We start from the raw sequence: 15,014 nt of genomic DNA, 5'->3' as shown, positions 1-15,014 counted from the left end.
GTGAATGCACCATTAGAATGTTTAGTTCCTATGGTAACAATGACATAATCAGTGATGACATCACTCTTTGATGCATCAAATAAATCTTTGATGCATTAAAGAGTGATGCATCAAAGCGTCAAACATGTTTTGACGCTCAAAACGTGCTTGGCGTGAATGCACCATTAGAATGTTTAGTTCCTATGGTAACAATGACATAATCAGTGATGACATCACTCTTTGATGCATCAAAGGAATCTGTCTCTTGAGTGTAGCACACAAACTGTTTTTTCAGACCTGTTCCTTATAAGTTAACTTGTAGGTTCCTGTAACTTTTAAGTTATGAATCTTCTACAGGAGCATTAAAATTATTTGAAGGCACAGAATCAGCCTAGTAGGTTCACATTCTCAGGTGAGAGACTCACCTGGTGTAAAGTTAATTTTTCGGTCCTGGAATTGTACCAAGGATAAATTACTTTAACCAAAGCATGTCATGAATATATTTGCATATATTCCATCTTAAGTACATAGCATAATAGTTTTTTGTTGCTTTTTCCACCACTAGATGATATAACATAAACAACACTATTCAGAAATGCAATGAGTTTATAGCAGCGGCCCTGATGCCAACATCTCCAGAAAACATATTAAAGATTGTAGCATGTTTTACACACATCAGGGCTGGTGTCGGTGTAATAGATGCTGATTTTCCTGTAAAAAGTCTAGAACAGGTAGGAGTGATGAGGCAAAAACAAATCTGTGCTTCACTAATCCTCCTGGATAATTCCTTACTATTAAAGACCACATTGTTGTCCTTGAAGTCTTTCCATTGCTGGTACCATTTTGAGTCTTTGTGCAACACCACACCCGTAGCTTCCCTAAAGAAGACAGAAATGAAAGCTTTAGCACAGGGGTCCCCACACAGTCAAATAAGGCTTCTGCCATTCTGCCATGTTGGTGTTCCCACTGAATATGCCCTATTTGGGTTGTGTTGGCCTTTTTATCGCAGCCTGTGGGGTTTTCCCTGACTTGGAAGATAATACAACCTATTGAATGTGACAGGTAACCAATCAGAAAGGTGACGTATGAACAGAGGGGAATCCCAAACAGCTGACATATCGAGCAACTGAGAATAAACATATGTGGAAATGTTTATTATTAAATCTAAAGGTCATTATTATGTTTATTTAGTTAAAAATGTTAACTATGAATAAACATATTCACCTCCAAATCATAGTGCAACAAATAGAGCGGCTGCTCCGTCGTCTTTTATCCACCGGCCTTTTCTTTTAGTTACGTCTTTTATCTCTTAAAATGACTCCACAAACTATCACTATTGCTTCTACATTGTCATCCATGTTTGGTTATTCTAAATTCCCGCTATGTTGGGGGTTTTACTGGATTATCCTCTGGAATCGGTTCGTGTTGCTCCTGCCTTGGACACATGAACCGATCAAACCTGTTGTACTTTTATCAGCTCTGTGGTCACAGAGATTTGGAGAATCAGCCAACAATTCTTAAATCTTTCCGTCTAAACCAGATTTAAGACTCACAAGCTCCACTCATCTCCTCTTGACCACTGCCCAAACGCTCTGACTCTGGTCGCTATGGTAACGTTTACATATCCCTTCAAAATAACAGAAGCGCCACAAAAATGAACATTTTATTTTTGTGAAAATTTTAACTCCTGATAAAGCCCTGAGCTTGTTTCTCTGCAACAAGACGGTCCCATCCTTGAGTGATGAGAGACATCGACACCTGAAGTGTTGCTTATATCCACAGCCTGCTTGGTCTCTACGTGGCAAAGCAGCCTGCTTGGTCTCTABGTGGCAAAGCAGCCTGCTTGGTCTCTACGTGGCAAAGCAGCCTGCTTGGTCTCTACGTGGCAAAGCAGCTTGAAGCTTCATTCCCTCATTAGAAGCCGGTCGCCGCATGTTACGCAGAGCGGCATGTAATGTGGGACTCACCTACCAGTCCGGTATAAATCCATTCTCCTGTCTCTTCTCTGGGCCTTTTCCCCTTCGCAAAGAAACTTTCCAAAGACATCTGATCTGTTTCTTACTCATTTTGCTGCTTGTGGYCTCAGTGTTGGCGCGCAAGTAACTGAGACTTCCAATGACTCACTTCCTGCTAAAGAACCCCCGGGTGGTTGAAGAAAAATCCACATATAACCGACTTATAGTCCGAAAAATACGGTAAATGAAAAAAAATCTGAATGCTCTCTGGTATTGATCAGGGGGGCCGGCCCGCGGGCCGTAGTTTGGGGACCCCTGCTTTAGCACATGCATTCAGCTAGAATATCTTTCTGAAACATTTTGAATCAGAGTGGAAAAGGCAATCACCACATCAAATAAATGATAAATGGTAATCTAAGTTATAGAGTTACCTGACTTTACTCTGAAAACTGCCAAGCTTGATAAAAAAACTCCTAAATGAGTGGAACTTCATATTCCTAACTTGAAGGGTTATTCCTCCCTCTTGGTATCAGAGGACTCAATGGGCACTCACGTACTCATTGGCTTCGAAGACCTTTCCGCCTTCCCCTGGTCCTTTGGACGAGAACTCTGTCCTCTTTCGGAGTCGGGCTGGAGGTCTGTAAGGTCCTGTTTGGCCAAGGTCACCGATCTCCTTCTTCACACTCTCCACGCTCTAAAACAAATTCAGGGATAACACCTGTAACACTCACTCAAGTCTCATTCTCAGTATAATACAAATCATTCTTGATTTATTTAATTTATAGAAAAATAAATAGAAAGAAATGAACATAAAGCGACATGACTTAGGGTGGGCTCAGTTGAGTGCATACCTGAGATATTGCTTTGAACGCACCCGTCTTCCCCAGCATCTCTCCACTCTTGGAGACCGTTTCTGCAGAAGTCTTTGCTGTTTTTGCTGCTTCCTCCATTCCCTCCTTGATTTTCTTACCAATTTCTGAACGACTGACCTCTTCCAGCCCCTTAACATTCACACAAATAAGCACATTTCAAGAGTCTAGACCAGTGGTTCTTAACCTTTTTTGAGGTACCTAAGCCACCAGTTTCATATGCCCAACTAGAGTCTAGTTGGGTCACCCCAAGATCACCCAGTCTTCTTAAAAGGTAGAGTCTCTGAGAACAGTTCTTCAAAATATAGTCAATGTTTTCAGAAAAGTTGAGTTGACTGTCCAGGAACGACCCAAGGAATTAAAAATTTGCCACAGTTTCAACAGGTTGGCCATCGAGAGAAACTGGAACCACTTTAAGGTCTTGTTTARATCATTTAATTAGCTCTACATTCTTAAGAGAAAGAAAAATTAATAATAAATAATAAAGACTTTGCGGTATTCTGATTTAGTAATGTAATTATATTAATGATGTTACCACCCCCACGCCACTAGAGGCAGTAGCAAGCCCAAAAAGATGTGACTAAGGAGCAGATTTAGAAGTATACCGAAAGCTACAGAATTTGGTAAAAACTGTGAGCTTTGCTGAAGTAATGAAAGACACAAGTTCAAATCCAGAGTGGAGCTGCTTCAATCAGGGCTCCTCCGCAGCACTGATTTGACTAAGCAATGTAACGCGATCCTCTGCAGCAAGTGATGGCAAAGTGGGGCGCGTCATCACGACTTTACACAAGTGTCTTTACCTCAGCGGCAGAGGCTCCGCCGAACCCCTGAGACCGACTCATCGAACCCCTGGGGTTCGATCGAACCCAGGTTAAGAACCACTGGTCTAGAGCAACTCGTGTCATTTAAAACAGAGGATACAACATGGTTAGATTCATTTCACATTTACCTCTTTAACAGTCTCAGAAATGGTTCCCAACTTCTTCTTCAGAACCTCTGAGGTCTTCGCCGTTTCTGATTCTATGGTTTTCTTGGAGAAGAAAGTGGAGAGGACTAACAGTCAAAAGACACTCGAGGCCAAGATGACACAAGTGAGAGCGATTTTGTTTGGGTAGGGATACTAACATATTTCCTCCGAGCTTGTTTCAGTGCATCTGACTCTTCAAGTTTTTTGGCCTCTTCCCGAAACTTCTTGATGTTTTCTTTCATTTCTTTGTTTTTGTTCAGTTCCTGCTTGAGGTTATCCAAAAACTCCCCCAAGAAACCTTTTCTCCCTCTGCCTTTCTCTCCTGACATATACCGCACCTGAAGAAGAGGAGGCTGAGGCACAACAAAATAAATTTAAAGTATGTTTAAGGGAATTTAAAAGAAAAAGAAATAATGCCTTAGAGAAACCATTCATGCCCCTTAAAGTTTTTCACATTTTGTCAAGTTACAACCACAAATAATKAAGTATTTTCTTAGGGTTTTTCATGAGCTTCATCAAAAAAAAAAACGTAGTGTGTACTACGTAGAGAAAAGAAAAAAAATTTGAAATTCTTTTACAAATAAAAATCTGAAAACTGTGGGTGGCAGCATGTTTGCAGTGGCATAATCCAAGTCCCAACCCAAGTCTAACATTCAGAACTTCATGAGTTTTATGCTTTTTTATTTAGGTTTGGGCTTTGATTACACCAATTCTAACATCATGCTGGGATCTTCGTTGTGGTTACATGTTTAGAGGTATGACATTTCTGCTTAAATTATTTTTAATGATCTCATGTTTATCTGTAAGTTCTAACCATCAAAATTACAAGACATAAAGGCTTCAACGTGTTTTATTCTGTCTGTATCAGTATAACATGACTTTCACTTTCTGAAAAAACAAAACTTTACGATATTCAAAAGTGCAAGTAGTAATACTCAAAATGCAGTTTGCACATATCAAGTTCAGATGCTCACTCCAGAAAACGTCACACGAGGTTCTGGTACCTGTGAAGATCTTGATGGGAGCCCGCATGTCCTGTAAACATTGGTTCTGTTCGGTAGCAGCAGGTAACAGGAAGGGGAGGCAACCAAACCTCTTCTTAGACATATCTGAACACAATCATTAGACTTTAGTAGACTGTCAAAGTAAAGTAATGAACTTGGAAAAACATGGAAAATATCACCTTTTAAAAAATGTGAAATAATAAAACAGGTTGTTATGTATAGCATGTACATATAGGAACATTTTAATAAACTAAATACAGCTCCACGTCCAAATGACAAGAGATTCCGTCGATAAGAGCTAACACAGCTAGCTTATGCTACACTGAACTGCTGAGTTAAACCAAGTCATGCCGTCCAAAATCTACTATATGCACGAAACTATTCAAATATACAATCCCCCTCTCTTGTCATTATTTTCTTCAAATCTGGAGTATAAACCGCGTCCCAAGCTCTCACCTGGTAACACTGACATAAGGGGGCCGCCATCTTGAATACCGTGCATGTAACCTTCTTCCGGTGGTGAACTTTACGTCAGCAAAGAGGTACCGCCTTCACAGATTCCCTTCTGCTCTTAAAAAATAAAAATATAAAATAGCGTCTTGGTTTTACAATCAGTGCACCATYATCGCATTCAATTCAGTATAAAAATAGTTATCCTTATTCGCCTGTTGTCATTAACACTCCTGTTATGTTGCGGGTCAAATTGACCCATTTTAAAGTAATTTTTTTTTTATAGGTAAAAAAATTGCATGAAACTTTTGCCATTTGTCTTAATATGTAGATTCTACATATAAATTGAAAATGTATCCATTTTATACATTTGCAACCCGCTCTGGGTCTACATATTACATAGATACTGTTCTGGTCAATTTGAACACCTGATCAAGTTGAAGGGTAAAAAAAGGTAACGCGCACACACACACACACACACACACACACACACACATGCACACTAGCCCACTTTCTCACCATTCTCTTTACTTCAATAGGAAACTGCGAGAAAGTAGATATTCAGACAACTTTTGACGGGAACCTTTTCTGTTCCCRTGGCTAAACTCCACCCACACCGAGTGGACACTCAGCAGAAGAGGAGGGAAAACAWAWAYWCTCTGCATTACTCATTGACCCAGAACAGTATACATGTCTTAAGTTCAATTATAAAGGTCACCCATTGAAAATAAGATTCAAAATGTATTATAATTGTTTTATTTTTACAAAAGATCAATTTCAAGGATAATTTTTTGTATGCTGGTTTTTTGAGTAARTGATAAATTTGTTGTCATTTATCCTTGATTTTTTTTTTCTCACAAATTAATTGTACACATGATTGAAATTGTCAGTATTGGAGTTAATCAGATGCAAAAATGTTRTGGAGGACTTCTTTGGTTTCTGACACTGTTGCAAGATTAAACACTCCACAGGTCAAATTGTCCCAGGAACATTATTGCTGTACCTCAGAAATGAACATAACAGGAGGGTTAAACAAAACGAAGGCAAGACATTTTCATACAACTTGTTTTATTTAGCAAAACACCTTACAGAACAAAGGCAATGACAGGTGATGCATAGCAGAACAAAAAAGAAAAAATTTAAAATTTGGTCTCTAAAAAGTAGAACACCGGAATAACCTAAAACTAAAAACATCCACTGTTACAATTTGCTAACTAAAAGTATCAACTAAAAAAAAAAAAAAAAAAAAACTTTTACCAACATTTACTAAACCAAGTATACTGAAGGACAAATCTGATGAGCAACAATGTTTTAGACATTACTGACTAAATCATCTGACACAACAGAGATACACGAATTATGCGTTTCTATCAATCCTAACGTCGATCTCTCTCCCGTTCAGACGGAAGCCATTCATGTTTCTGCAAGCGCGCTCAGCAGTTTCRGGGTTGTCAAAACGGACCACGCCACAGCCCTTGGATTTCCCATTCTCCATCTTKATATCAGCATACTGGACCATACCTGCAGTAACAATGTAGAATATGGTTTAAAAAAWAAAAARAAAAGTCAAACAGGGACAGGAAAGGATACCTGAAACCCTACTAGTTTTTACATTTCCTGAAAAAGAAAATGTAAACTTACCACATGTATTAAAGGTGTCTTTCAGCATCTTCCAGGTGAAATCAAATGGCAGCTGAAAAACACAATCCATTACAAGTTTAAAACTCAGACACTATGAACACCCTCTATATTAAGCCACATCTGGAAACTTACATTTCTGACAAAGATCTGGCAACCCTTCCTCATGTTGCCTCCACCACTTCCAGGCCCTCCAGCTCCGGCTCCTCCGAAGGAATTCCCACCAAATCCTCGGTCCATATCTCCAGAGCGATCAAACTGACCACCGACGCCTCCAGATCCCATTCGGTCCATCCCAGAACTCATGCGGTCAAGACCTCCGGAGGAGAAACGGTCGAGGCCTCCAGCAGATGCCATGCGATCGAAGCTGGTTCCCATTCTATCGAGCCCGGTGTTGCCCATGCGATCCATACCCATGGAGGAGCCAAAGTCCATGCTGCCTCCCATGCGATCCAGACTAGACGGGCCGAGTCGGTCAAATCCTCCAGGGCCGAGGCGGTCCATGCTTGATGACATGCGGTCCAGGCCTGGTCCGAGTCGGTCCATACTTGGCCCCAGGCGGTCCATCCCAGAGCCCATACGGTCAAAGCCAGATCCCATCCTGTCCAGGTCAGACACACGATCCATTCTGTCCATGCCCATTCCTCCCATGCGATCCAAGCTGCCTCCTAGGCGGTCCATCCCAGAGTTCATGCGGTCCATGCCGAGGGAATTTCCTGCAGAAATTAACACAGAACAGCAACGTTTAATCGTCCGAGCACAAGAAATCACTACAGGGGCTTTGGAACAATCYAGTAAGTACTAACCCATTCCTCTTTCAAAGGAGTCTCCAAAATTATTGCGAGACATTCCCATTTCATTTCGCCCAAATTCCCTGTCAAAAGCACCACCAATCCCACGATCCATCTCTGACAATGCAAGAGATGAAACCATTAGAAACATCTGGCAAGACGTGAGGAGTAGCACGCCTGCCTCAGAGTGTTTAGTGAGTCTCAACCCGAACTTACCGTTCATTCTTCCCATGCCTGAAGAACCAAAACGATCCATGTTCATTCCGCCAAAGTTGTCCATTCCTGAAAACATTGATTAAATGGTCTTAATGTCAAATTTGCTGATCATGTTCAAGTGTGGAATATTTAATCTCCTGAGGGTCAATTTTATTGATGCAAATTTAAAAGCTTACCTCCTCCCATGCGACCGCCCACATTGCCAAATCCCATAGTATCCATTCCTGAAGGGGAGAAAAGTTTKTATWAGAATRCAGTTCACTAGACTTAYTTAAAATRTCAAAAGAAAGTGTTGGTTACCTCCAGGGCCCATGTTCCCCATGCCGCCACCACCACCACCACCTCCACTTCCTCTGTTAAGCATGGTAGCATCGATAGGCTGACCTCCGGGTCCCAGCCCCAAACCAATACCACTCAGTCCACCTGGTTTCAGGGAAAAATTCCAAAGCTTTAAATTCCTATCTGCGCAAAAGTGTATTTTTTCCTAAGAACTACACAAGATACAAACTTTAACTCCCAGTTGTACTATGCATGAACCGAACTGGGGAAAGCACATAATTTTCCCAGCACTGAAATGTTCAGCATATATTACTGATTTTTGCCATTGCTTTGGGAAGACTTAATCCACAATATTTTCAGAATTAGCTGGTATAATGAAATCAAACCTAAACATATACGTAAAGTATACTTACGGGGAAGAGAGGATCCTCTATCTGGTTGTCCAAAATCTTTAGGGAGGGATTTCTCATCCTGGGAAAAAAAAGGGACGTAAAAGAACATTTAAATGATGTCCACCTTTGCAACAAAATTGATTTAACAAATCAAGGCTTTGTGACATACCAGCTTGACATGCATGGTCCTGTTAAATAAGAGCTGCCCATTGAACATAGCTGAGGGATAATTAAGGAAATACACACAAAATGACAGGAGACCAAGTTGTAAAAATAAAAATGAGATGTATYTAATATGATAAAGGATACAGACAGCTTGGACTGCTTCAATGGGCATTTCAAACGTCACTGTRCCCATGCCTCTGCTTTTCCCATCCCTGTCCTCCAAAATGTCTGTCCTCAACACGACACCTGCCATGCCGAACACCTCTTTCAGCTTCTTCCATCCCACTTTGTAATCCAGCTGCAACAACAATTGATGAGATCAGTTACAAAACAAAGACTTCAGTTCTTTCAGTCTGATTCACCAGCTTTTTTATTCTGGTGAGGTTGTAGTAGTAAATCAAAAAATAAATAAACAAAATTAAAGAATCCTTGCAATTTTTATTGTAAAGTTTAGGCTTACTTATGATATTTAGGTTATGTTCTTATTTCTTAATACTCAGATTTCATTTTAAATGCAAGTACAACAGCATTTCTAAAATTCTTGAAAACTCACATTGGCCACAAAGATGGTGCTTCCAATCCTGCCAGTCTGAAGACCATGAATGATCTCATTGGGGATGTTGGGGTTGTTCAAAAGGCTGGGAGGAATGCTGACCAGAGGGCCTCCTGGTCCGGGCCCCATACGATCCATGCCTCCCATRCGATCCATGCCCCCCATGCGATCCATCCCGCCCATGCGATCCATGCCCCCCATACGATCCATGCCCCCCATTCCTCCCATGCCTCCTGGGTGACCTCCAGCTTGTTGGGACTTGCCAATCTCTCTCTGAGCAATAACACCATCAGGATCCTAATGGAGAAAAACCATAAACATCACTGAAGYTTTTTGAACCTGAGATGCATCCAAAATGTGTCACTCCTTCCCCCCCCCGCAGTTTACCTCCTTCACTTTAAGAGGCCGCCCATTGAGGTTGTGCTTGTTGACACTTTCCACTGCTTTCTTCATAAGTTCTTCTGTTCTGAACTCAACAACACTAAAAAACATCCAAAATCAGAAATGCAGGGTCCTACTTTCCTGTACCACCAGATATACACAGAAGGTAAATATGAAAGAAATGTGTACTTACGCACAACCCTTTTGATTGAAGTCATCAGAACAGGCAATACAAATGCAAAAAAAAAAAAAAGAAATTAGAAATGATAATATTTAACTGGTTATTTAACTGACATGTTGAAAATGGAAATGACATGCACARGCAAGAGTGAAACACACAAAAGTCTTCACAAAGTCTATGTAAATCAGATTGACAAATATTCCCAAAACAGTCAGTGGCCAAGCAGGAATAGTGAAAAATCAGTTTCTCATCTCAAACCATCCAAAGGGAAGAAACTCCACAATACGATAGGTTTCCACTCCATTAAGATATTTTAAAAAGGTGTCTTTTCCAATTACGTTTAACAAAAACATCAAGCAGCTTTGTAACAACATCTTGCCGAGTAAACCCCTTAAGTCGTAAGGAACAAATCCAGCAACCAAAAGGRAAATTATCAGCTTATTCAATCCACAGGATTGGAAGCAAGTAATGCTGATGTCCTGTTTAAAAACCATCAACGGTTCAGGATGGCCTCAAATCAGTGGCACAGACGACACCACCAAAAACACGCCTCCAGCACGTTACCATCTCAAGAACTCCACCAGGTTTCTATTTCTGAACAATTCCCAGCAATATAACTAATGAAACCAAGGCTGACAAACACGTGTTTGTCTAGGTTTAATCATGTATTTTGATTGTATGTATTTGCACTTACCCTCGATTTGCCTTCTGCGTCCATTAAGTGTTCCACGTACGTTACCTCACCCACTACAAATCAGATTCCAGAGACGACACACACCAAGGGGAGAGAAGCCGAGAGAACAATGGGGGTTTAGAGCAGAAACAAGGAGGAAGGCCGATGAGCTCTGACTGCTAGAGTCTTGAGCTGTCTCCCAGCACCTCAGCAGCACAATATGGTACAGGTCTACAAAAAACAAGCTTGGATCTTTAAAAAAAAACAAACAAACGTGTAATAAGACTTCTTGTCTGTCCTTGTAAGAATTCTCCAGAAACAACAAAAGCAGTAGATTGAAGAAACCAACTGTTGAAATGACCAATAAATAGCCTTCAGATTTGGCTAAAACAGTGAAGACCACCTTCTCCATGTAGCTTTTCTGACCATACAATTTCAAGTTAGAAAAATCCCATACAAAACCTCTGCCTATTTCAGGACACACCTAGTGATACTTTGTCAAATGTTGCCGTTTTGTCCCTCACCCTAATGCAATGAAACCTTCCCATCAGATCTGCAACTATAAAAATAACCGTGTTCTTAAAGTCAACAAATTCTTGAGCAAAGAATGCTTCTTTTACTACAAACCTGTTCCAATAGTGCTGAGTTGCAAAAAGAAAAAGAAGAAGAAAAAAAAAAGGAACTAAATTTTTAAAATATCCATTTTCAATTCAATGGCGACCACTGTCAATGTTCCAGGTCACATGTCAGTTCACCAAATGGACATCAGTGACCTAAGCTTTCAAAACAAGGACAGTACAAAAAGAAGCTGCTTTGTTTTGTAGACCTGTACCCCACAGAAATCCCCCAGCAAAGAGCTCTGTGTGGCACAACATGGAGATCTGCTGAGAAAACGTTTGCTTGTCAAGGTCACACCTAAAAAAGAAAATGCAATTTAACTCAACAGTTGACAGAAACGAACACTTGGCCGTCCTTCTCCAAAAAGACTGTTCCGTTTATAAACACATTCTTTAACTTAGCAGTTCATTTCATAGCTAATGACATGTGATCAATTCCGATATCCCATAACTATTCAACTCTTCATGCAAATAGAAGATAATGTAATCTTTGCAGAAATCAAAATTTCTGCACGAAACCATTTATAATTGGACATGTTTCCAACAAATTTTACATAATTTCAACATATACAGATGGTTAGATACTCCAACTGATAAGACAATATGAGGCTAGTTCCATATTTTTCTGACACTTGTTAGAGTAAACCTCATTATGCCATTCAAGATCCCAAGCCAAGGGATTTTCACATTAGTCAACTTGCTTTAATAACAACCTCCATTTCACAAACACCTCAGCGGTTACAATAACCTCGATGGCGACTCCATGTTCAATCCAGGTACACAGCACTTGTACAAAATGGCAGCAACTCCTTAGTTTGTGGTGATGCTCCAAAAAATCTCCCAACAATCTGAAGAACCACTCCGACAAGGCCTTCAGAAGTGATATGGTCAAACAAAATAACCCTGGATGCAGATGCCTAAAAAAACAAAAAACACACACACTTAAATGTCTTACCAAAACGTCTTACCTTTTTCTTTCATCAGGTCTTTGAGGGCTTGCCATTTCACATCGTAGGGGATGTTACTGACAAACACTCTGTATCTTTTCACGTTGCCATATGGATCATAGCGACCACCTCCACCTCTCTTAGGGGGTCTCTCCTTCCTGCTTGAACCGGATTCATTCTTGGGTTTCCCATTAATTCCTCTGAAGCACAAAAGTTAAACAACAGTTAAATTTCAAAGCTAATTTCAAGCAATATTTCTGAAAAGGAAAAAGAAAAAAAAATAGTGATGCAAATTCAACAACTACTTTTAACCTCGAAAAAAGTTACTTATGGCTCCAAGTCGGCAGGACTACCCTTTGACCTCATGGCAAGTGCCCTAAATATCGGTCTAAAATGGTAATAGGACAAATAAAACAGATCTGGCGCTGCACAGAGAAATACTATTTATCTTCTTTCCCAAAAAAACGCGAACTTATGATCTACATGATCAAGTATCTACGCCAACAATAGTCTGATTTAAGCACTCGACTTAGTTGGCGCCAGTAAATAGACGGATCCCACGTCAAGCCCTACTTGGCGATTTAAATCATAGCAAAGACAAAATGCATGCACCTCGTCGAATAAAAAAACTATATGCCATACACATTTTATAAAAATATTTTGGAATCTTCTTTAACTGAACATAAATTATAGTATATTAGCTTGTACAGAACCGCTAGGCCTAACTAGCTAGCTACAACAAAGAAAACGACAATGAATGGACTCACTCCTGCTGCGGCAACTCGATAGTCGCCTCGATGTTGTTTTCTCCCTGTTCGCTCGACATTTTGTTGAGCTGATGAAGGTATTAAGAAACCTAAAATTACTATTGCAAATGAGAAAGGCTGGTATTACCAGATCGACTTAGTGTAATAGCACAATGCGCTCTTAGCTATTACGAAAATGGCGGAGCAGAAACTGGGGGGCGACGTTTAAATCTTTCTCAACTGCTTCCGGTGAGGTGGGAGCTGCTAGACAGTAGATGCCTCTCTCCTATTGTGGCTGACGAGACTTTGGGAGGCCATCTTGGAGCGGTACTTCACTCCACTCAGCGTTATGTGTTTAGCAGGCACAATGACGTATCAGCGCATTTAATCGATCATAACACGCTTTTTTGTTACTGGAAACCATATTCCAACATCTATCAAAGCTACATTTATAAACAATTGTTGTTTTTTTAAGTATGTTTTTAATACATAGTTCAGCATATTTAAATATGCTTAGTGGCTAACAATAGAATAGGAATGGAATATTCTGATATTGATGTATGATGAGCATATTACAAAGCCCACAACCGTTCATAATTTATTAAATAATTTATTTAGTAAGATAACTACATATTTATATAACTATACAAACACAAATAAATAATGATTAATAATGACAAATAAATAATGATTAATACTGAATAATATATACTGGATACATGTTTAAATGTATGTATACACATCCATACATATATAGATATATATCTATGTTTTCCAGCCGACGAGTTCTAGCTTCAGAGTGATTCCGCACCTGAGATTGAGTCCAAAATCCGATCCGAGATTCATCCGTGCTACAGTGAATCCGTCTCTCTTTATAGATATCTCCCACTTCTTCCTCGTGTCTTTATAATACCTTCAAAACAAAAACGGAAGATGTGTATACGTATCTTACTTTTGACAGAGTGAGAGAATATAAATAATAGTCTTTACAACCTGTGTAAACTTTGCTGGTGAATGTTATAACACGTAATATAAGTTTTATAATGTATGTTGCATTGTTTCATTTCTAATGTAGGCTCTTGTGTCAGATAATCTAAGTCAATGTTAGAGAATAATTCATTTTTTTAGATTTACGGAATCTCAATTATCCTTTATAGCGGGGCTGAACCCCGTATTACTCCAAGCACTGTAGCTAACATTAGCTGGTATCTCGCCGGTGGACATAAATACAGTAAAGTAATATTGCAGTCACAGAATATACACAATAATATGTCCATCTTACTTGTGAAATGTTGTTTGTGGAGCCCTCACATCAATAGTCCATCGATCCATACCACATACTGAACAACAATATCCCTCAGTGCTGAGGCATCTTCTGCTGTTTTGATTGAGCAAAGTAGGAGGGTCTACCGCTCCAAGATGGCCGCCGTATTTCCTGCGCCGGAGCAGCCAATGCGGGGTCGACTCTTATGTAATGTCTATGGGCTGCTACTATCAAACGGGATTTCAAAATAAGAGCACCGCCAAATTTTTACCCTTTCAAATATATATTTGTTGCATTAATTGTTGTGTCATTATTTGATTATGGCTGTAATGAGATGTTTTGTTTTTAAATTAAATGCTTTTTTTTTTTGGAAATTAAATTTTCAGTCGCGCTTGCATGCAAATAAAGCTATAATACTTCCAAAAAAACATCAAATAGCGAAAAATATAAAAAAATTGCAGTTTTGTAGTTAAATTAGTTTTAAATCTTGTTGGGAACAGAACTTAATGTGTATTTTTTATAGTGTTTTATATATCAGTAACCATGTATGCTAAAACATTAACAAAATATCCTTGTTGAAAAGTGATCTGCTTAAAGTGTAACAAGAATTATTATTTATGTATTTATAGAGATATACTTGTAAATTTATGCTTGTAAATTTATGAGAAAATGGAACATAACTGGAACAATATTCATCTTACCAGGATAATACAATTTTTACAGAATATGCAAATGAATACGCACCAAAAATGATAGATTTTTCCTTTTAAAAAGCACAGCGTCCCCAGATTGATAGCATATTTGCACAAATTCAACCTTGTCTTCTTAGCCCAGTTTTACTGTGTGCTTTTTCCTGTTTCTTTTCAGTGCATGCATGTTCACATGCTCACAGGTTTGAAAAGGCAAGCAGTCGACTGGGTTTCTACTTACAGATATGTTTTGCCAGT

General features: G+C 39.5%; 2 protein-coding genes across 6 annotated transcripts in view; both read right to left on the bottom strand.

Annotated features, from left to right (window-relative positions):
• timm44 (translocase of inner mitochondrial membrane 44 homolog (yeast)) overlaps positions 1-5,336 on the bottom strand; it is a 26,975-nt gene extending 21,639 nt beyond the window's left edge. For all 3 annotated transcript variants that reach the window (XR_533596.2, XR_001776545.1, XM_008407967.2), the window contains exons 1-7: positions 5,231-5,336; positions 4,775-4,879; positions 3,929-4,123; positions 3,753-3,833; positions 2,786-2,935; positions 2,492-2,628; positions 772-857 (exon numbers count right to left, since the gene is read on the bottom strand). Coding sequence is in view for 1 of the 3 variants with exons in the window: in XM_008407967.2 (XP_008406189.1) it covers positions 772-857; positions 2,492-2,628; positions 2,786-2,935; positions 3,753-3,833; positions 3,929-4,123; positions 4,775-4,879; positions 5,231-5,260 (784 nt within the window). In the remaining 2 variants the exon portion in view is untranslated. The remainder of the gene's footprint in view (positions 1-771; positions 858-2,491; positions 2,629-2,785; positions 2,936-3,752; positions 3,834-3,928; positions 4,124-4,774; positions 4,880-5,230) is intronic.
• Positions 5,337-6,273: 937 nt separating this feature from the next.
• Positions 6,274-13,129, bottom strand: hnrnpm (heterogeneous nuclear ribonucleoprotein M). 3 transcript variants are annotated; one of them, XM_008407969.2, is made up of 16 exons: positions 12,825-13,117; positions 12,079-12,257; positions 10,515-10,567; positions 9,833-9,840; positions 9,646-9,739; positions 9,259-9,555; positions 8,850-9,003; positions 8,710-8,759; positions 8,562-8,619; positions 8,170-8,292; positions 8,046-8,093; positions 7,870-7,935; positions 7,669-7,770; positions 6,998-7,578; positions 6,866-6,917; positions 6,274-6,745 (listed from the first exon to the last, which is right to left on the bottom strand). In XM_008407969.2, exons 1-16 carry the CDS (start codon positions 12,881-12,883, stop codon positions 6,582-6,584), a joined length of 2,088 nt encoding a protein of 695 aa, XP_008406191.1. In that variant the 5' UTR covers positions 12,884-13,117; the 3' UTR covers positions 6,274-6,581. The 3 variants fall into 3 exon arrangements, with proteins under 3 accessions (XP_008406191.1, XP_008406192.1, XP_008406193.1); XM_008407970.2 differs by lacking the exon at positions 7,669-7,770 and having other exon boundaries at positions 12,825-13,129; XM_008407971.1 differs by lacking the exons at positions 10,515-10,567; positions 12,825-13,117 and having other exon boundaries at positions 12,079-12,163.
• Positions 13,130-15,014: the final 1,885 nt, after the last annotated feature.

Source organism: Poecilia reticulata, linkage group LG4, assembly GCF_000633615.1.
Source record: "Poecilia reticulata strain Guanapo linkage group LG4, Guppy_female_1.0+MT, whole genome shotgun sequence".
NCBI classification, from domain to species: Eukaryota; Metazoa; Chordata; class Actinopteri; order Cyprinodontiformes; family Poeciliidae; genus Poecilia; species Poecilia reticulata.
Note: the sequence above shows the minus strand (reverse complement) of the source record. Positions and strands in the feature narration are given on the sequence as shown.